We start from the raw sequence: 21,396 nt of genomic DNA, 5'->3' as shown, positions 1-21,396 counted from the left end.
GCAGACCTTACCTTTACTAGCCACATAAAATCCATCACCAAAATAGCTAGAATTAAAGACTTGCTTATGATGTCCACGTCCACCCATGTTCAAGCCTCTCTTACTAGCTAAGTTGCAACAAAAGCTAAAATGGGTGTACATGATTTATGTTATGGACATTGTAAGATTTCCCTTCTTGCACATTGCAAGAACTCTATTACCTAAAACAGACCATCTTAAAGTGTGAGTTGAAGCTTTAACCCTGATGGTTCAGGGTCACTAAAGCTTGGCTACTAACACTATTGCTTAGCCTGACAAATCTGTCAGGCTACAATTTGTTTAGGCAATATAGGTTTGGAGGGGGGGGGGGGGGGGCAGCAATTTTTAATAAAAGAACACCTTCAATGTTCAGTGTTCCAAAACACTCTAAATGATCATTTAAAGTTAAGAATCAATCGGGGGGCTATCGACTACTATAATCATTGTGGTTTGTGTGTTATTTTTGGGTATTAGTTGTTTATTTTTCCTTCTCCAGTGGTTTCTGCAGGGTTGACTACTATACTGATCTCTCCATTCAACAGCTATAACATGTTCAGAGCACTGCTGAGAGTTTTAACCAAGACAAAGAGAACAGAGCACATTACTGCACATCTAAAACCTCCACGCTGGCTTCCTTATTTAGAGAGCGGACTTTATTAAAATGTCATTCTATTATATTTATTTAAAGCATCTTGAATTACACCTCTGTGTAGAAAAGTGCTATACAAATACACTTGCCCGATAAGGAGGTGGTCCTCCATGCAGGGCACTTATTTTGAGCACAGCACACAAAAGGGTGGGATAAGCAGTGAGCTCGTGCTTGGAAGGAGGGTTGGATGGAGGTGTGGGATTAAAGGGATCAAATGGACTCAGTGGTGGAGCACAACTGGTAGAACAGGTAAGGCATCAATCCGGCCAAGGTATAGTACTCAGTAAGTGCACACATTGCCACACTGGTAAATGTGTAAGGAGCGCTGGATAGGCACTCTGGATAAGTCTGACCAGTAATGTAAAGGTGTGGGACGAAAGGGGCAGGAGGGACTCCGTGGTTAAGTCTGACAAAAAACAGCTAGAACAGTTTTAAAATCTTTGATTTGACATGTCAGAATGTAGCTCCTCATTACCAATCCTCCAATTAACTCTATAGGAAACCACCAATGGTCTGAGAACTTTTACTTACTGGGATCAGTAACATTAAGAAAATGTGAGTCAGGCTTGGTCCGGCTACGCCCACATCCACACCCAAACACAAACACAAACACAAAACCACCCCCAGGCGAGCAGCACCAATTTATAGCTACAGGCTTCAGAAAAAACAGCATGTGACATATAATTACAGCAATAACCAATAAACTATACACACATTAAAATTGGTCATTAACAGAGGATCAGTCTAATCAAATCATTACTAACACTACCTCAAAAATATTAACATCCTCTGTCTCTCACACACGCACGCGCGCACACACACGCGCGCACACACACGCACGCACGCACACGCACGCACGCACACGCACACAGTGCAGCAGATCAGGATTGGTGGAGTTTCAGCACTGGTGCAGCGACTGTGGGCAGGACATGGTTCTGAAAGACGAAGGTTTGAACCCGCTCAAAAACCCACAGGAAGATCAGCAGCACACTAACATACTGGATCCAGGCAAACTTGACCATCTCCCAAAAGCCTGGCATATAAGTGGAACACTCAGTCAAGGAGAAAACTCAAATCAAAAGGGTTAGAGATTAAGGTACTCGACTAGTCATCAGAAGGTTGCCAGTTCAAGTTTCTCCACTGCCACGTCGCCACTGTTGGGCCCCTGAGCAAGACCCTCAATTACTCAAGTTGTATTCAGTCATAATTGTAAGTCACTTTGGATAAAGTATCAGCTAAATGCTGTAAATGTAAATTCAACACACCCTCCAACAACATGTAACAGAGTAAAGATAATGGTTCTTGTACCATGGACAGAAATACCACGACCAGATATCTGTTCCACCTTACACCTCTAATATCATTTCAAATAATATCATGACAATCATATAATAGTGGCCTACTTATTACACTGGAGTGGAATGATATAAAATATAGGAACCATATTGTGATTTTATTTATCATTTTTCCTAAATGCTGGTAAGTTGCAATGGTATAAGCAAACACTATGTGGTGGACATGGCTTTTTTCACACGGTTCTTTACTTTCTGATCACGGGGTCTCTCCCACAGTGGACTGTAAAGGATATCTGATTGTCTCCACTGGGTACCTGATTTCCACATTCATCTGAAAGGGAGCATATGCAGCTCGACCAACCATCCACACTGGAGCTGGACAGGAGAGGTGGGTGGTCACTGGGGGGAGGTGAAGATGGGGTTAAATACAGCACCATTCTCACTTGAGGAACACTCAGTAACAGGACTGTGCGCCCAATGGATAAAGCTTGTTTTCTAGGCTTAAAACACACAGTGGGATACACACAGCCATGTACACACACCTATACATACACACACAGTATGTATATCCACCTATATACACACAGTCACACAAACACACAACACAAACTTTGCTTACAGTTTCTCTCTTGATATGTTCTGATGATTTTGGCCAGGTCGTACGCACTAGCAAAGGGGCTGGCAGAATCCACCACTGACACCTGGACATGGAGATGACTGTTTATAGCAGTCCTGCACATACAGTAGCTGGATAGGTGGAGTCTTCTTAGCCAGGAGCTACAGGTAAACCAGGGTGGTCACTCTTCCTCTCTTGAGCTGTTCATGCTAATCTATTTCTGCTGTTATTTCCCTGTTATTTCTGCAGGAGCAGTGTGCTTATTGCAGGGTATTGTTTATTACACTGACGTTGACTGCTCCTATGTTGACCAACTCTAGTACTTATTATTTATTGCACCGATTGTTGTCTGTTATAGAGCTTATATGTGGTTCATACTTCTAGTCATCAGCAGTGATGCCTGTATTTCTACAGTATTCTAGTTCATTGGTATATTGGGCTCTAACCTACTGTACTGGCTATGATGTATTTTATGAGGAAATAAAGCACTTTTGTAAGTTGCTGTGGACAAGAGCGTCTGCCAAATGTCGTAAAGGTAATTGTAAATGTATACTCATTTTCATGTTTGGCTTCTGTGCCTATACAAGTACTTGTTTGTCAGTGCAGGTGCTTTTTTGCTTTTTTTTTTGAGCAAAAGAATGTTATATTTACACCCAATAAATGTTATTTTAAATGCATTTCTGGTGGTCTCTAAAGAGAAAGAAATACAAGAAACTGTCAAAGATGAGACTAGTTGAGAACCTAAACACAACCCAAAGGTCAGGAGTGTCCTGAGGGATGTCTGTACACAGTGGCTCATTTTCCACCAAACACGATGGCACGCTATGAAAAAATGAACTTCTGTGGAAAGTTCAGGTTAGAAGGGTGGCATTTTTGTGACTTTGACCATTCCCCAATCCCTGCAGATTTAAATACATGTTTCTCATGTCTGTCTGAGCTACCTGCTTTCTATAAGTGATTACTGAACTGAACATGATCAGATGTGCAGAGGAATACAGGTAGTGAGGTGTGTAATGGTGTGTTTATACACACTCACGTTATAAGAAGTGTGCAGCCCGCGGTGAGGGAGTGGAATTCTCTGGTGGAGCCTCAAATCTCCACTGACAAAGAGCTGCGATCCTGGGACAGAGGATGAGTACTGCAGCAGAGCAAGTGTCTGCATCACCACAGTGGACATCCTCTACACACACACACACATGCACACACAGTTTGTGTTAGTCAAAAACTACAATACACAAACAGGGTATGTGTCATGTCAGGTAAGCATGGCATGAGGAGCGTGCTATTGCATACAAACAACTGATAAGAGAACATGAGGAGAAGCTGAATGCTGTACACTTGCTCTCCTGCTTTTAGAGGAATAGCAAGTTGAAGTATTAAGCGGTCAGGCTTCCCATCATGGTTCCAGTCCTCCTCCTGGACCTGTGTGCGGACCAGGTTAACCATGAGCCAGTTATCAGTTACTACGATTAATATTCGTTTATAAAAGGAAGAGTGTAACAGAAAAGCTCTCACCGGATCCGCCAAACTAGCGCTATCGTTTTGCACACATGCAGTACTTACAGACACGGCAGGGATGCGAAGATTGCCTTCCAGCAAACGATTGAAGTTCGGAAAGGTGCTCCACGCCACATACTCCCCCGTTAACCCAGTGGCTCCGACCAGTAACATTTGGTACTGGAAACGTACAACCGGCTGCTCTTCATACGTACTTCGCTTCACCCAGAAACCTGTTCACCACATCATTAAATAAGACAATGATCGCAGAAAGCGTTTAGTGGCCTGTATTGCCTCACACACCCAGGGATGAAAAGATTACCTTGGCTTCTGTAAGCCACGAGCAGCGGGGAAATGTACGTCAGACAAAAAACCACCACAACAAACAATGTGGCTCGTGTACAGAAGCTGGTTTTATACCTTATCAAAGCCGGATGAGAATAGACCTCGTAGAAGGCCATCACTACGACACTTCACCAACCTACTACAGCTGAGCCTGGCTTTGAGTAGCTTAGTATACATACACACACACACACACACACACACACACACACACACACACAAACCAGCTGCTAACTTAGCTACAGCTAGCGTGCCAACTAGCTGCCGACTGCCTGTTTAACACCGAGTCTTGATCGCTGTTATGGGCAGTTGTAGGCTGGTCGCTACCCTACTCCACTTACAGAGCTAGCGAATGTGTTACGGTTGAGGTAGCTGGTCTGCTAGGTTAGCTACCTCATTTACAGAGTTGGCGACAGTGAGCCGCCTGGGTCTGTTAGGTTAGCTAACAGCTTCATTTAAAGGAGGGTGACGCTGGGTAGCTTAGCTTCACGCGCGGAGTTGCTCATTTCCTGTTTGCAAGGCGTCGCAACGTTACCATGACCGCGCCGTTGCCATGCTCGACCATAGTAACCCAAAGTCCCATCCCGCAAATTCTTTTATATGATCTGTATAACCGTGTTTACCTACATTCATGTCGGTTATGCTGACGAGATATATATATATATATATATATATATATATATATATATATATATATATATATATATATATATATATATATATATATTTGTTATAAATACCAGTGAACTAGAATACTGTAGAAATACAGGCATCATTGCTGATGACTAGAAAGACAAATACATAAGGTATCGCTTGATAAGTGTAATTAAACAATAAGTGCTAGAGTTTAACAACATCAGTATAATAAACAATACTCTACAGTACGTACTAATTTATTTTAAGTAGTTTGAATTTGGCCATGTATGTTAAATGATCATACACGACTGTTTGTTTCTCCTCGGCCTCCATCGTGGTCATTATGTAGATGAAGTACTAGAGCTCATTCCTGACCCCCGCCAGACAAATGGTACGACCTGACCTACGTCACCATATCTGGGCAGTAGTCGGCTAAGCTAACGTTAGCCAACTAGATTGTTGACGTTTTGTTTTTGACATTCTTGTTCTTAGTAAAATCGTAAGTTCTCTTGTTTAGTGAGATAACGTTCAACATTTTTATTCAGCTTTCAGTAATAGCATTACGCTACTGGAGCGCGGAATCTGCAAAAATGAAATGGATGTTTAAAGAAGATCATTCCCTGGGTAATGTTTTAATTTCCTAACTAAAACAGACGAAGCTAGCTCTCCGAGGCTGCGTGGTTACCGCAGGTCTGGCTACCTGTCTAACGGTACCCGTGAACTCACCCGGCTGATATTAACGAGCTTCATCAGCTCTCGCACTGGTTAGTTACCGGACTGATGTCGCATCATGTTTACGTTGTCAGGCCTTACCTGTGACACGGAACGCGGCTATCGACCGGGGCTTGGTTCATATCAGCATCTTCTTTCTTTCTTTCTATCTCTCTCTCTCTCTCTATCTATCCTTCAAAATATCAGGTGTTTTGTAGAACAGACAATAACCGTCTAAATTAAAACCACATAACAGCTGGAGTGTGTAAAGATGAATAAATTACAAGCATAAGGCTGTACATGTGAGACCAGGATAGTACCGGCCTTAAGGAGAACCACGCCGTACGAGTTTTATTTAATCGCCAGCATTTTACTTTCGCTACCAAAGACGTGGTCTTAAAATGCCAGCTAAGGCCCCACTAACCCTGGGGTTGATGTTGGGGTATTCCCTTGCTTCAAACACCTCAGCTTCTAGTTAAATAGGAAAATATTCTATCTGGAACAGCTGGAAACTCGGGATATTTTGTGCACTTTGCCTGTTCTTGCATACTAGGCAAGACATCATTCTTCTCGTCATTAGTGTTCATTATGGCTCAGAGTCCCTGCCCAGGACACTGGGACAGTCTGCTTTAGCGTTTGAGTGTCTTAGCTGGGTGCTTGTACAGATTTATGAACACTTACAGAACTAGTAAACCTAATAGCCTTTCAGCATACCACACAAAAGTTGGTTTTGGCCTTAAGAACAAAAACAAAAAAGGGAGCAGATGTTTTTATTCAGTGTCTACACTTTCATGGCAGTCTTGTTTTTGGGATAACACCTCTGCAGTTATAATGACGAGTTGAAAAGAGGAAGCAGGTATTCAGCACTGATGGCATTTTGATGGCTGTCAACCTCTAACAAATATTCCTAGGCCAAGGCTCACGTTTTCTTGTTTCCTGTGCAGAGCACCGGTGCGTGGAGTCGGCCAAAATCCGCCACAAGTACCCAGATAGAGTCCCTGTGAGTATGATGGGAAGTGCTGTTTTATCTGAACCTGAGCCCAGTGTTTAGATACTATTGAAGGCCTGGAGCAGGTGTGTAGGATTAGGGTTGGAATCAAGATCTGCATGCAAAAAGGACAAGTTTGGCTTTGAACAATGGGGTTTGAATAGCTTTTGCATGTGGTCTGAATTAGTCAAAATACTTAGACAGGTGATTGTTGAAGAAACTTGTGCTCTAAGGCCTTTAAATAGCTGAGACACAAACCTGCTCCTCTGGAAGGCCTACACCAGTAAACTGATACCTGAAAGACTCTCAGAGCCAGTAAACCTTGCATGGTTTCCTTCTGGGAGGAACCTGCCCTGTCTTTCATCACCACTGCAGATTAATTCCAGCAGCAGCTGGTTGGGGGCAGTGTCTCAAAAACAATAAAGTGGCTGTGGTGAATCTGAAGTGGGGCTGGCTAAAGTTTGATCTGTTTTGTGTAGGTGGCTTGTCTTACTTCCTTCTTCCTGTGCGGGTAGGTTATTGTAGAGAAAGTGTCCGGTTCTCAGATCGTGGACATTGACAAGCGGAAGTACCTGGTTCCCTCTGACATCACAGTGGCCCAGTTCATGTGGATCATTAGGAAGCGGATCCAGCTGCCCTCAGAGAAAGCCATCTTCCTTTTTGTTGACAAAACTGTCCCTCAGTCCAGGTGAGTCATGATCACATGGTATTTCAGTCGTGTTGAAAATGTTAGAACCATTAAACTAAAGGTATATGGTGAACTGGGTTAACTGCCGTGTGTGTGTGTTTCAGTCTGACCATGGGGCAGCTATATGAAAAAGAGAAAGACGAGGATGGCTTTCTGTATGTGGCTTACAGTGGCGAGAACACCTTTGGATATTAATGCCTTTGCATCAAAGCTCCGCCCATCGGATAAGGTTAACCCCACCCACTCCCATGTCAGCTAGTTCCTTCTGGACGAGTGTAATTCTGCTTGTGTTTGGAAGTGTGGATGAAATGTCCTTGCATTAATTATACAATATCTGTACCTCTAGTGTGACCTGTATTGTATTATGAAACTCTAAATAGTAGCATTAGTTCAATTCATTAAGATATTTTTGTGAATGGTATTGCAGTATTATTAGATGTGCTTAATATTGTTTTAAGCACTAATATACAGTAATAAGTTTTAATTTATCTTTTTCCCCTGTATAAAAATATTTAAGAAAAATATTTGAAAGGTAAGGTAGCTGGATGACCTAACCAATAAAAAAAATAAAACAAAGGAAGCCTTGAATTAGTCCAGAGAGACATCTCTGCTGAACTGGAGCATCTGCCGGGGGCTTCTGGGCCACAGTTCAAAGGCCTGAGCACGCAGCAGGGCCCAGGCTTGCTGGTATTCTTCTGCCGCCTGTTTATAGTCCCAGTACGAGCTGAGCTGCTTCCCCCTGCAACACACACACACAGAAGGACATGTCAGAGTGCACAAGGTGGGGATGTTGGAGAATGTAGCATAATGTTCTACATCTGGACTAAGCTCTGAGGATATTCTAAAATGCACAGATGACCTGCATGTCTGCACCCCAGACACCGTCTCATCCCTGTGGAAATGTCACTGCTGAATATACAGAGAACTTGTAGGCACACCCATGTGTTACACAGTCCTTGAACATACAAAGGCTGTAATATTAATGTACAGTTTGAGCAGTCAGTCTGCACACCACCTCACCTGTCTGGACAATCAGATAATTCACACAGTCTACCTACATCACACTGTACCTGCTGTCTCACCATACCTACATCACTCAGGACGGGGAGCTATCTTTTTGCCTGTCCTAACCTGCAGGCTGTATGAATGAGCATGTATGAGTGCTGTTAGAGAGTGAGGGTGTGTGTGTGTTCAGTAGCTGAGCTCTGGAAGAGGAGCGGACATGGTAGGATCAGGTGATGGGACAACTGTAGAAGAATGGACACACTGTTCCCCATAGCGGAAACAATCCACACTTGAGAAAGAGATATTCTATTAAGCAGATGGAGACACACATACAGACAGCAATAGCCAGAAATGACCAAATAAAGCAGCAGTTTTTCCTGTGTGATAACATGCACCAGACATGTGAGTCGTATGTTGTCATGGTTTGTCCAGCGAGAGAAATCCAGGATTGGGCTCACCTGAGGGACTCCGGCAGCTGAGAGGCATCAGTTACAGACATCAGGTTCAGGAACGAATGAAAGAGCTCCACCTTGCTAATGGAGGAGCTACACAAAGAATTATATTGGTAATAAACAAATACAGTGGCAGAATTTAATAGAGGAAAAATATGGACATGTGGGTGTGCACACTGAGAACTATGGGTAAGAATGCAAAAGTAGGGAGGGGGTGTGTAGAGGTGTGTGGACGAGAGTGTGTGTGTGTGTAGGTTACTGACCGGGCCTGGACTGTCCCCCGTGCTTTTCTGGTCACTCCTTGCTTGTAGCCGTTAGCAGTGACATCTAGAGGCTGAGTGGAGACATCACACCAGCTTATAGCTGAAACACACAGGAACACATCAGAGCAGCTGGACCAAGGCCGCCGCCCACCACTGGACATGCCCTCAGTGAGGCATGTCCTTTCTCTAATAGACACTCCTCACTGGCTGGGTGCTGAACTGAGATTAAACTGCTAGTTTATATTTGTTTGAAAGTGTGAAGGACCCCAGTCTGTAACCTGACCCCTCAGACGGCACTCAGCGTCTCTGTTGTAACGGGCAGCTGACACCTGCACTCAGAACCCCGCAGGGCCAGTGAACGCACCTTCTTCCAGGCTGCTTGTGGGCTGTAGTTGGTTAATCACCAGACGCAATGACCTTTCACCTTAGGACCTCAGAGAACTCTACTAATTTGGGTATGGGTCTAATATAACAGTGTGTCTGTCCAGTGTGTTATGTTTCTATAAAGCTGGGCCTCGTTAACTACTCTAAACAAAGCTAAGGTACTCTGAAGATGAAACGTGCACCACAGCAGGGACATTTTCCAGATTTTTGTTAAATAAAACACTAAAGAATAAATGTGACTGCCCAAACAAAGAATCCATCCATAAGACGAGCAACCCACACAGAGACAGACCGAGGTTAACCACACACCTGGCATCACTCACCTGCTCCACACGGCACTATCCTGGCCTGAGAGGAACTGTGGGACTGCTGTGTGTGTGGGCGACTGTGCAGGAACTCCAGGGTGGACTGGTGCAGCTCTGGAGGCTGTGGGGAGAACCCTGCTGGGAGACCCCTCACATGTGCACATCTGGCCAAAGCAAGGAAGACAAACGCAGGGAATTGTTCGTAGCAGGCCGCATTTAATGAGCACGTCTCCACGTTTACACTCCGGCTCTGCTGAGGGAGTACCAAGACAATCATCTGGTCGTCTGAAAGAACTTTCAGCATTTGATGGGGAACAATCAGTTTGTGTAAATATATATAAACATTAATGTACAGACTCACATACTCAAGGTGTCAGGTGGAATAGTACTAGTCAGCATGTGTTAGTGTGTCTTTAGGTAGGAGATGTTTTAGGTGTGGTCTTTACTCAAACATTGTAATAACTCATGTCAACGTCGGCTGCATGTGTTTACTGTGAGGGCTTATTAGTATTTGAGTTAAACTTAAAACATGTTTGCTTTTAACTCTTACTGAAAGTTCCTGTTTGGTCATGTTTAATACAACACAGTTCAATATTTTCGAACTCTAAAGTACATATCTTTAAATATTTAAACTGGACGAGTTATCTTTCTGTCTGATTAGCTTGTTTGCACAGAAATATATATCTCCATATATAAGCATGGAAATATATATCTCCATATACAGGAGTTTCCATTATGTTAATTTGCAGTTTGTGCAGACTCAACCTGCGTTCAGTCCAGTGGTCAGAAACCCTTGTTCTGATCTACTACCCTACAGAGAACTGATCCAACTGATCCCAAACACCTGGGCCATCTCAGAACTGTTTTCAGAAGTGTTCTTTCTATTGGCTGGATTAGCTGGATCAGGTGTGCTGGACTTGGAGGACTGGTTACTTCTGCAGTTCCCTAAATGGTTTGCACACTGGAAAAACAACTGGAAATGTGAAGAGAACAATTTGAGCTTTTGTACTAAATTGCTGAACTGAGCGTGTACAGGGTGTTTGGCTGAACTGAGCATGTGCAGCAGGGTGCGTCACCTGCTCAGTGCTCTCTCCATGGCCTGCTGGCTGTATGGACACTTCCCCACCACCACAGCTCTGAAGTAGACACCATCCTGTAGGAAGTGGGAAAGTAGCGCCCCCTGGAAGCCGAGCACAGTCCAGCGGGCCAGTTTGTCGCTGCAAGAGAGAGACAGCGTGGGCTCTCCACGGCCAGGCTTCACACGCAGAATCCCCACTCTGTGGTATCCAAGCCCGGGCCGCAGGGGGTCTTCGGGGCCTCCTGCCACACACTTGGCCCCAGTACGGTGGAGGTCAGGCAGCTGCTCACCCCAGATGCATGCTGGCAGTCTGCTTCCCACGTCTTCACTGGATTTCTCTTCTGTAGCCTCACACTCGGCCCCCAGGGGGCACTGTTCTCCAGGTTGAGGGGACTCCACTCCAACTTTGAGACGCTTGCGTTCTGTTGTTAGTGCACTCTCTGCACGCTGTCTCACATGTCCTCTCTCTGAAACCTGACTGTTCTCAGGGCAGCTGTCCTCCACCATCACTGGGGGGCAGGGCTGTGCCTGGCTGTCAGTCATGGGGATGATGGAGGCGTCTCCACCTGGAGGAGTGTGTGAAGAGAGGCACCATCACCCAGAGTCGTGTGGCATGGACGAGGACACACAAAGCGTCCTGTACGTGTGAAGCTGTGTACAGTCTGTAAGTCTAAGCGCCATGTGAGGTGTGTGGGTATTGTGTGTGTACTGTGGAACACACAGGGTGTGTGACTGCTGAAGAACAGAAATGTGACTCCAGGCTGAAGCCTCCACTTCCCCTTCTGATCGCCAGGACAGAAGACACTACTGCCACCTCCTCGCAGTGCTAGAGCCAGCTGGTCCATCAGATACCTGCACACACACATGCGCACACACACCCGAGCTTGTAAAGAAGTCTGTTTGAAAAATGTATTAATTCTTTGATACATAAGGACTGGGATATTATTATTAACATATATAAGTCAGCAAGGGAACAGTCAGTTCTTAAAGTTGATGAGTTGGAAACAGGAAAAATGTCATCAGAATGACCTCCATCTCTGCCGCGTTGGCCTGTACCACTGGAACTACTGGATTTGCGCCATTTAGCATGAACAAGTCACAGCCACGTGCCAGACTCCCAGAACACACAGACCTTTATTACTAGTCTATGAGATAGCACTGCAAGTCTGACCTTCCACTGCTGAGCTCCACGGTAACCAGGTCTGACCTTCCACTGCTGAGCTCCACGGTAACCAAGTCTGACCTTCCACTGCTGAGCTCCACGGTAACCAAGTCTGACCTTCCACTGCTGAGCTCCACGGTAACCAAGTCTGACCTTCCACTGCTGAGCTCCACGGTAACCAAGTCTGACCTTCCACTGCTGAGCTCCACGGTAACCAAGTCTGACCTTCCACTGCTGAGCTCCACGGTAACCAAGTCTGACCTTCCACTGCTGAGCTCCACGGTAACCAAGTCTGACCTTTCACTGCTGATCTCCATGGTAATGAAGGTATGCGTGGTATCCCTGCCTTCCAGAGACCCGCCTGGGGAACAGATGACCTTTCCATTAGCCTGAATGAATCAGACCTTTGACCTCTGACCTCTCCAGACTGTATCTTTGGGGAAATATTTTAGTTTGTTCTGAGATCAGCAGCTTCTGAGATGCTGGAAGTGTTGCATCAAAACTAAAATGTCCATGAGGCGTCGTCACCATTTTAAAGTCTGACTCCAGCTAAAGCCCCTGAGCAGGTCTGTGTTTGCAATTACAGGAAGGTCTGTACAGTGCGAATGATGTCTATCATATCCCCAGTGTGAGTGGTGAGTCTGTGTGTGTATTTAGAGTAGCAGTCCATTCATGAGAACATAGACGTAATAAAATGGTGAGTATGTGAATAAACACATGGGGAATAAACCTATTTTGCATCAAGATGAAATGACAAACCTGATTTTGTGGTAGTTCTTCATCTCGTTTTAAGATGGGTGACAAACACACCCAAAAGTATTCACAACCCTAAGGCATCTGACTACAAACCCACACCTTTACACAAACACAACTAGGTAAACACAGGCAACATGTGGACAATCTGGATTTGAGATTATGCAAAACACAGAGAATGCAGTGGTCGAGCTGGTATTTGTAAAAGTCACACATAAATGAACACACACGACGGGACATCCTCTCACCTCACGCAGCTCCGCCTGGCTATAACTTCCGCGTGGCTGTCATTCAGAACGTCCCCTGTAGGGAGATTTCTGCTGACATCCTTCACAATAGCAGTTCATAGTACATAATACTAGACTGGTTAAAGCACATCTGTACAACTACAGCTGGAACGTCATCAGCATGTCCAGTGCTTTAACCTCTGTGTGCGTGCGTGGTGCTTTAACCTCTGTGTGTGTGGTGCTTTAACCTCTGTGTGTGTGGTGCTTTAACCTCTGTGTGTGTGGTGCTTTAACCTCTGTGTGTGTGGTGCTTTAACCTCTGTGTGTGTGGTGCTTTAACCTCTGTGTGTGTGGTGCTTTAACCTCTGTGTGTGTGGTGCTTTAACCTCTGTGTGTGTGGTGCTTTAACCTCTGTGTGTGTGGTGCTTTAACCTCTGTGTGTGTGGTGCTTTAACCTCTGTGTGTGTGGTGCTTTAACCTCTGTGTGTGTGGTGCTTTAACCTCTGTGTGTGTGGTGCTTTAACCTCTGTGTGTGTGGTGCTTTAACCTCTGTGTGTGTGGTGCTTTAACCTCTGTGTGTGTGGTGCTTTAACCTCTGTGTGTGTGGTGCTTTAACCTCTGTGTGTGTGGTGCTTTAACCTCTGTGTGTGTGGTGCTTTAACCTCTGTGTGTGTGGTGCTTTAACCTCTGTGTGTGTGGTGCTTTAACCTCTGTGTGTGTGGTGCTTTAACCTCTGTGTGTGTGGTGCTTTAACCTCTGTGTGTGTGGTGCTTTAACCTCTGTGTGTGTGGTGCTTTAACCTCTGTGTGTGTGGTGCTTTAACCTCTGTGTGTGTGGTGCTTTAACCTCTGTGTGTGTGGTGCTTTAACCTCTGTGTGTGTGGTGCTTTAACCTCTGTGTGTGTGGTGCTTTAACCTCTGTGTGTGTGGTGCTTTAACCTCTGTGTGTGTGGTGCTTTAACCTCTGTGTGTGTGGTGCTTTAACCTCTGTGTGTGTGGTGCTTTAACCTCTGTGTGTGTGGTGCTTTAACCTCTGTGTGTGTGTGTGTGTGTGGTGCTTTAACCTCTGTGTGTGTGTGTGTGTGTGTGTGTGGTGCTTTAACCTCTGTGTGTGTGTGTGTGTGTGTGTGTGTGTGTGTGTGTGTGTGTGTGTGTGTGGTGCTTTAACCTCTGTGTGTGTGTGTGTGTGTGTGTGTGGTGCTTTAACCTCTGTGTGTGTGTGTGTGTGTGTGTGTGGTGCTTTAACCTCTGTGTGTGTGTGTGTGTGTGTGGTGCTTTAACCTCTGTGTGTGTGTGTGTGTGTGGTGCTTTAACCTCTGTGTGTGTGTGTGTGTGTGTGTGTGGTGCTTTAACCTCTGTGTGTGTGTGTGTGTGTGTGTGTGGTGCTTTAACCTCTGTGTGTGTGTGTGTGTGTGTGTGTGTGGTGCTTTAACCTCTGTGTGTGTGTGTGTGTGTGTGGTGCTTTAACCTCTGTGTGTGTGTGTGTGTGTGTGGTGCTTTAACCTCTGTGTGTGTGTGTGTGTGTGTGGTGCTTTAACCTCTGTGTGTGTGTGTGTGTGTGGTGCTTTAACCTCTGTGTGTGTGTGTGTGTGTGGTGCTTTAACCTCTGTGTGTGTGTGTGTGTGTGGTGCTTTAACCTCTGTGTGTGTGTGTGTGTGTGGTGCTTTAACCTCTGTGTGTGTGTGTGTGTGTGGTGCTTTAACCTCTGTGTGTGTGTGTGTGTGTGGTGCTTTAACCTCTGTGTGTGTGTGTGTGTGTGGTGCTTTAACCTCTGTGTGTGTGTGTGTGTGTGGTGCTTTAACCTCTGTGTGTGTGTGTGTGTGTGGTGCTTTAACCTCTGTGTGTGTGTGTGTGTGTGGTGCTTTAACCTCTGTGTGTGTGTGTGTGTGTGGTGCTTTAACCTCTGTGTGTGTGTGTGTGTGTGGTGCTTTAACCTCTGTGTGTGTGTGTGTGTGTGGTGCTTTAACCTCTGTGTGTGTGTGTGTGTGGTGCTTTAACCTCTGTGTGTGTGTGTGTGTGTGTGGTGCTTTAACCTCTGTGTGTGTGTGTGTGGTGCTTTAACCTCTGTGTGTGTGTGTGTGGTGCTTTAACCTCTGTGTGTGTGTGTGTGGTGCTTTAACCTCTGTGTGTGTGTGTGTGTGTGTGGTGCTTTAACCTCTGTGTGTGTGTGTGTGGTGCTTTAACCTCTGTGTGTGTGTGTGTGTGTGTGGTGCTTTAACCTCTGTGTGTGTGTGTGTGTGTGTGGTGCTTTAACCTCTGTGTGTGTGTGTGTGTGTGTGGTGCTTTAAACCTCTGTGTGTGTGTGTGTGTGTGTGGTGCTTTAACCTCTGTGTGTGTGTGTGTGTGTGTGTGGTGCTTTAACCTCTGTGTGTGTGTGTGTGTGTGTGGTGCTTTAACCTCTGTGTGTGTGTGTGTGTGTGTGGTGCTTTAACCTCTGTGTGTGTGTGTGTGTGTGTGGTGCTTTAACCTCTGTGTGTGTGTGTGTGTGTGTGTGGTGCTTTAACCTCTGTGTGTGTGTGTGTGTGTGTGTGGTGCTTTAACCTCTGTGTGTGTGTGTGTGGTGCTTTAACCTCTGTGTGTGTGTGTGTGTGTGTGTGGTGCTTTAACCTCTGTGTGTGTGTGTGTGTGTGGTGCTTTAACCTCTGTGTGTGTGTGTGTGTGTGGTGCTTTAACCTCTGTGTGTGTGTGTGTGTGTGGTGCTTTAACCTCTGTGTGTGTGTGTGTGTGTGGTGCTTTAACCTCTGTGTGTGTGTGTGTGTGTGGTGCTTTAACCTCTGTGTGTGTGTGTGTGTGTGGTGCTTTAACCTCTGTGTGTGTGTGTGGTGCTTTAACCTCTGTGTGTGTGTGTGTGTGTGGTGCTTTAACCTCTGTGTGTGTGTGTGTGTGTGTGGTGCTTTAACCTCTGTGTGTGTGTGTGTGGTGCTTTAACCTCTGTGTGTGTGTGTGTGGTGCTTTAACCTCTGTGTGTGTGTGTGTGGTGCTTTAACCTCTGTGTGTGTGTGTGTGGTGCTTTAACCTCTGTGTGTGTGTGTGTGTGTGTGGTGCTTTAACCTCTGTGTGTGTGTGTGTGGTGCTTTAACCTCTGTGTGTGTGTGTGTGTGTGTGGTGCTTTAACCTCTGTGTGTGTGTGTGTGTGTGTGTGGTGCTTTAACCTCTGTGTGTGTGTGTGTGTGTGTGGTGCTTTAACCTCTGTGTGTGTGTGTGTGTGTGTGTGGTGCTTTAACCTCTGTGTGTGTGTGTGTGTGTGTGGTGCTTTAACCTCTGTGTGTGTGTGTGTGTGTGTGGTGCTTTAACCTCTGTGTGTGTGTGTGTGTGTGTGTGTGCTTTAACCTCTGTGTGTGTGTGTGTGTGTGTGTGGTGCTTTAACCTCTGTGTGTGTGTGTGTGGTGCTTTAACCTCTGTGTGTGTGTGTGTGTGTGTGTGGTGCTTTAACCTCTGTGTGTGTGTGTGTGTGTGTGTGGTGCTTTAACCTCTGTGTGTGTGTGTGTGGTGCTTTAACCTCTGTGTGTGTGTGTGTGTGTGTGGTGCTTTAACCTCTGTGTGTGTGTGTGTGGTGCTTTAACCTCTGTGTGTGTGTGTGTGTGGTGCTTTAACCTCTGTGTGTGTGTGTGTGTGTGTGGTGCTTTAACCTCTGTGTGTGTGTGTGTGTGTGTGTGGTGCTTTAACCTCTGTGTGTGTGTGTGTGTGTGTGGTGCTTTAACCTCTGTGTGTGTGTGTGTGTGTGTGGTGCTTTAACCTCTGTGTGTGTGTGTGTGTGTGTGTGGTGCTTTAACCTCTGTGTGTGTGTGTGTGTGTGTGTGGTGCTTTAACCTCTGTGTGTGTGTGTGTGTGTGTGGTGCTTTAACCTCTGTGTGTGTGTGTGTGTGTGTGTGGTGCTTTAACCTCTGTGTGTGTGTGTGTGTGTGTGTGGTGCTTTAACCTCTGTGTGTGTGTGTGTGTGTGTGTGGTGCTTTAACCTCTGTGTGTGTGTGTGTGTGTGTGTGGTGCTTTAACCTCTGTGTGTGTGTGTGTGTGTGTGTGGTGCTTTAACCTCTGTGTGTGTGTGTGTGTGTGTGTGGTGCTTTAACCTCTGTGTGTGTGTGTGTGTGTGTGTGGTGCTTTAACCTCTGTGTGTGTGTGTGTGTGTGTGTGGTGCTATAAACTCTGTGTGTGTGTGTGTGTGTGTGTGGTGCTTTAACCTCTGTGTGTGTGTGTGTGTGTGTGTGGTGCTTTAACCTCTGTGTGTGTGTGTGTGTGTGTGTGGTGCTTTAACCTCTGTGTGTGTGTGTGTGTGTGTGTGGTGCTTTAACCTCTGTGTGTGTGTGTGTGTGTGTGTGTGGTGCTTTAACCTCTGTGTGTGTGTGTGTGTGTGTGTGGTGCTTTAACCTCTGTGTGTGTGTGTGTGTGTGTGTGGTGCTTTAACCTCTGTGTGTGTGTGTGTGTGTGTGTGGTGCTTTAACCTCTGTGTGTGTGTGTGTGTGTGTGTGGTGCTTTAAACTCTGTGTGTGTGTGTGTGTGTGTGTGGTGCTTTAACCTCTGTGTGTGTGTGTGTGTGTGTGTGGTGCTTTAACCTCTGTGTGTGTGTGTGTGTGTGTGTGGTGCTTTAACCTCTGTGTGTGTGTGTGTGTGTGTGTGTGGTGCTTTAACCTCTGTGTGTGTGTGTGTGTGTGTGTGGTGCTTTAACCTCTGTGTGTGTGTGTGTGTGTGTGTGGTGCTTTAACCTCTGTGTGTGTGTGTGTGTGTGTGTGGTGCTTTAACCTCTGTGTGTGTGTGTGTGGTGCTTTAACCTCTGTGTGTGTGTGTGTGTGTGTGTGGTGCTTTAACCTCTGTGTGTGTGTGTGTGTGTGTGTGGTGCTTTAACCTCTGTGTGTGTGTGTGTGTGTGTGTGTGGTGCTTTAACCTCTGTGTGTGTGTGTGTGTGTGTGTGTGGTGCTTTAACCTCTGTGTGTGTGTGTGTGTGTGTGTGGTGCTTTAACCTCTGTGTGTGTGTGTGTGTGTGTGTGGTGCTTTAACCTCTGTGTGTGTGTGTGTGTGTGTGGTGCTTTAACCTCTGTGTGTGTGTGTGTGTGTGGTGCTTTAACCTCTGTGTGTGTGGTGCTTTAACCTCTGTGTGTGTGGTGCTTTAACCTCTGTGTGTGTGGTGCTTTAACCTCTGTGTGTGTGGTGCTTTAACCTCTGTGTGTGTGGTGCTTTAACCTCTGTGTGTGTGGTGCTTTAACCTCTGTGTGTGTGGTGCTTTAACCTCTGTGTGTGTGGTGCTTTAACCTCTGTGTGTGTGGTGCTTTAACCTCTGTGTGTGTGGTGCTTTAACCTCTGTGTGTGTGTGTGTGTGGTGCTTTAACCTCTGTGTGTGTGTGTGTGTGGTGCTTTAACCTCTGTGTGTGTGTGTGTGGTGCTTTAACCTCTGTGTGTGTGTGTGTGTGGTGCTTTAACCTCTGTGTGTGTGTGTGTGTGGTGCTTTAACCTCTGTGTGTGTGTGTGTGGTGCTTTAACCTCTGTGTGTGTGTGTGTGGTGCTTTAACCTCTGTGTGTGTGTGTGTGGTGCTTTAACTTCTGTGTGTGTGTGTGTGGTGCTTTAACCTCTGTGTGTGTGTGTGTGTTGTGCTTTAACCTCTGTGTGTGTGTGTGTGTGGTGCTTTAACCTCTGTGTGTGTGTGTGTGGTGCTTTAACCTCTGTGTGTGTGTGTGTGGTGCTTTAACCTCTGTGTGTGTGTGTGTGGTGCTTTAACCTCTGTGTGTGTGTGTGTGGTGCTTTAACCTCTGTGTGTGTGTGTGTGGTGCTTTAACCTCTGTGTGTGTGTGTGTGGTGCTTTAACCTCTGTGTGTGTGTGTGTGGTGCTTTAACCTCTGTGTGTGTGTGTGGTGCTTTAACCTCTGTGTGTGTGTGTGTGTGGTGCTTTAACCTCTGTGTGTGTGTGTGTGTGGTGCTTTAACCTCTGTGTGTGTGTGTGTGGTGCTTTAACCTCTGTGTGTGTGTGTGTGGTGCTTTAACCTCTGTGTGTGTGTGTGTGGTGCTTTAACCTCTGTGTGTGTGTGTGTGTGGTGCTTTAACCTCTGTGTGTGTGTGTGTGTGGTGCTTTAACCTCTGTGTGTGTGTGTGTGTGGTGCTTTAACCTCTGTGTGTGTGTGTGTGTGGTGCTTTAACCTCTGTGTGTGTGTGTGTGTGGTGCTTTAACCTCTGTGTGTGTGTGTGTGTGGTGCTTTAACCTCTGTGTGTGTGTGTGTGTGGTGCTTTAACCTCTGTGTGTGTGTGTGTGTGGTGCTTTAACCTCTGTGTGTGTGTGTGTGTGGTGCTTTAACCTCTGTGTGTGTGTGTGTGTGGTGCTTTAACCTCTGTGTGTGTGTGTGTGGTGCTTTAACCTCTGTGTGTGTGTGTGTGGTGCTTTAACCTCTGTGTGTGTGTGTGTGGTGCTTTAACCTCTGTGTGTGTGTGTGTGGTGCTTTAACCTCTGTGTGTGTGTGTGTGGTGCTTTAACCTCTGTGTGTGTGTGTGTGGTGCTTTAACCTCTGTGTGTGTGTGTGTGGTGCTTTAACCTCTGTGTGTGTGTGTGTGGTGCTTTAACCTCTGTGTGTGTGTGTGGTGCTTTAACCTCTGTGTGTGTGTGTGTGGTGCTTTAACCTCTGTGTGTGTGTGTGTGGTGCTTTAACCTCTGTGTGTGTGTGTGTGGTGCTTTAACCTCTGTGTGTGTGTGTGTGGTGCTTTAACCTCTGTGTGTGTGTGTGTGGTGCTTTAACCTCTGTGTGTGTGTGTGTGGTGCTTTAACCTCTGTGTGTGTGTGTGTGGTGCTTTAACCTCTGTGTGTGTGTGTGTGGTGCTTTAACCTCTGTGTGTGTGTGTGTGGTGCTTTAACCTCTGTGTGTGTGTGTGTGGTGCTTTAACCTCTGTGTGTGTGTGTGTGGTGCTTTAACCTCTGTGTGTGTGTGTGTGGTGCTTTAACCTCTGTGTGTGTGTGTGTGGTGCTTTAACCTCTGTGTGTGTGTGTGTGTAGTGCTTTAACCTCTGTGTGTGTGTGTGTGTAGTGCTTTAACCTCTGTGTGTGTGTGTAGTGCTTTAACCTCTGTGTGTGTGTAGTGCTTTAACCTCTGTGTGTGTGTAGTGCTTTAACCTCTGTGTGTGTGTAGTGCTTTAACCTCTGTGTGTGTGTAGTGCTTTAACCTCTGTGTGTGTGTAGTGCTTTAACCTCTGTGTGTGTGTAGTGCTTTAACCTCTGTGTGTGTGTAGTGCTTTAACCTCTGTGTGTGTGTAGTGCTTTAACCTCTGTGTGTGTGTAGTGCTTTAACCTCTGTGTGTGTGTAGTGCTTTAACCTCTGTGTGTGTGTAGTGCTTTAACCTCTGTGTGTGTGTAGTGCTTTAACCTCTGTGTGTGTGTAGTGCTTTAACCTCTGTGTGTGTGTAGTGCTTTAACCTCTGTGTGTGTGTAGTGCTTTAACCTCTGTGTGTGTGTAGTGCTTTAACCTCTGTGTGTGTGTAGTGCTTTAACCTCTGTGTGTGTGTAGTGCTTTAACCTCTGTGTGTGTGTGTAGTGCTTTAACCTCTGTGTGTGTGTAAGATATATTTACCTCTGGGACTCATAGCGGAACGCCCGATGCACTTGGTGCCTGTCCCCAGGGCTACAACGTCCTTCTGAACTAAAAGCGAGAGTGATTACAGCCTTCAGGTGCAATACAACAGAATTCACTGAGCGTTTCTGAACACGCCATGTGCCCCACCTGTCCCTCCCGCGCGGGCTGAGATCTGGACCACGGCGGCCAGCTGCGTCCACTCGCGCCCGGCGTCCGGCTTCCCGCGCCTGGGCAGCTCGCGGAAGCGCTCGTAACATAGATGAGCGACTTCATCTGCGGTCCACATGCTGCTACTGACTCATGAGGCTCGATTAAATGAAGATGAAAATGCGCTCGCAGCTGTTGTGAGCGAGCTCGCCGCGTGGGCTGCGTCCTAATACACCAACACGTGCTAAAGTCTTGCTGTGACCTCGCGCTATGGAGCTGGAGGTTCCGTCTTCTCAGTCTGAGCCGCTACGATCTTAAATGTAAACCGGAGATCTCAGCATTGGGGATGTTTGGCTTAGTTCTCAAAGTTCGACTTCCGTGATTGAAATTTCAACTTAAGAGTCTTTACACATCTCAAAGTAAACGTTTGCACAGTGCCCAAAAAAGTCACAAGAATGACATTGAAAGAGCTGTCTTGTTGAATAATGTGTTTGTTAAATCTTGTTCAATAATATTACAAATTTAAATATATTATGGTTTAAAAGGGGTTTATTTTCTTACCAACATTTTCCATAGCATTAAATGTCCATATTAAATTTGCTCCAGCTTTTTTTAAATTCTAAAATGAAACAACCTTTA

At 45.9% G+C, this 21,396-nt stretch overlaps 3 protein-coding genes across 7 annotated transcripts; 1 reads left to right on the top strand and 2 right to left on the bottom strand.

The window, feature by feature from the left end:
• Positions 1 to 356: 356 nt before the first annotated feature.
• tmem231 (transmembrane protein 231) lies at positions 357 to 4,915 on the bottom strand. Its single transcript, XM_026996524.2, has 7 exons — positions 4,398 to 4,915; positions 4,142 to 4,308; positions 3,872 to 4,000; positions 3,615 to 3,758; positions 2,582 to 2,663; positions 2,256 to 2,361; positions 357 to 1,711 (listed from the first exon to the last, which is right to left on the bottom strand). Exons 1-7 carry the CDS (start codon positions 4,534 to 4,536, stop codon positions 1,549 to 1,551), a joined length of 930 nt encoding a protein of 309 aa, XP_026852325.2. The 5' UTR covers positions 4,537 to 4,915; the 3' UTR covers positions 357 to 1,548.
• Positions 4,916 to 5,453: 538 nt separating this feature from the next.
• gabarapl2 (GABA(A) receptor-associated protein like 2) lies at positions 5,454 to 7,709 on the top strand. Its single transcript, XM_026996531.2, has 4 exons — positions 5,454 to 5,677; positions 6,709 to 6,764; positions 7,268 to 7,440; positions 7,545 to 7,709. Exons 1-4 carry the CDS (start codon positions 5,644 to 5,646, stop codon positions 7,633 to 7,635), a joined length of 354 nt encoding a protein of 117 aa, XP_026852332.1. The 5' UTR covers positions 5,454 to 5,643; the 3' UTR covers positions 7,636 to 7,709.
• Positions 7,710 to 7,846: 137 nt separating this feature from the next.
• adat1 (adenosine deaminase tRNA specific 1) lies at positions 7,847 to 21,122 on the bottom strand. Of its 5 annotated transcripts, none has more exons than XM_026996530.2 (9): positions 20,758 to 21,122; positions 20,608 to 20,676; positions 13,091 to 13,145; positions 11,649 to 11,779; positions 10,926 to 11,493; positions 9,868 to 10,013; positions 9,161 to 9,260; positions 8,904 to 8,990; positions 7,847 to 8,179 (listed from the first exon to the last, which is right to left on the bottom strand). In XM_026996530.2, exons 1-9 carry the CDS (start codon positions 20,894 to 20,896, stop codon positions 8,029 to 8,031), a joined length of 1,446 nt encoding a protein of 481 aa, XP_026852331.2. In that variant the 5' UTR covers positions 20,897 to 21,122; the 3' UTR covers positions 7,847 to 8,028. The 5 variants fall into 5 exon arrangements, with proteins under 5 accessions (XP_026852331.2, XP_035388086.1, XP_035388088.1 ...); XM_035532193.1 differs by having other exon boundaries at positions 20,608 to 20,671; XM_035532195.1 differs by lacking the exon at positions 13,091 to 13,145.
• Positions 21,123 to 21,396: the final 274 nt, after the last annotated feature.

Source organism: Electrophorus electricus, chromosome 12 (assembly GCF_013358815.1).
Source record: "Electrophorus electricus isolate fEleEle1 chromosome 12, fEleEle1.pri, whole genome shotgun sequence".
In the NCBI taxonomy this organism is placed as follows: domain Eukaryota; kingdom Metazoa; phylum Chordata; class Actinopteri; order Gymnotiformes; family Gymnotidae; genus Electrophorus; species Electrophorus electricus.
Note: the sequence above shows the minus strand (reverse complement) of the source record. Positions and strands in the feature narration are given on the sequence as shown.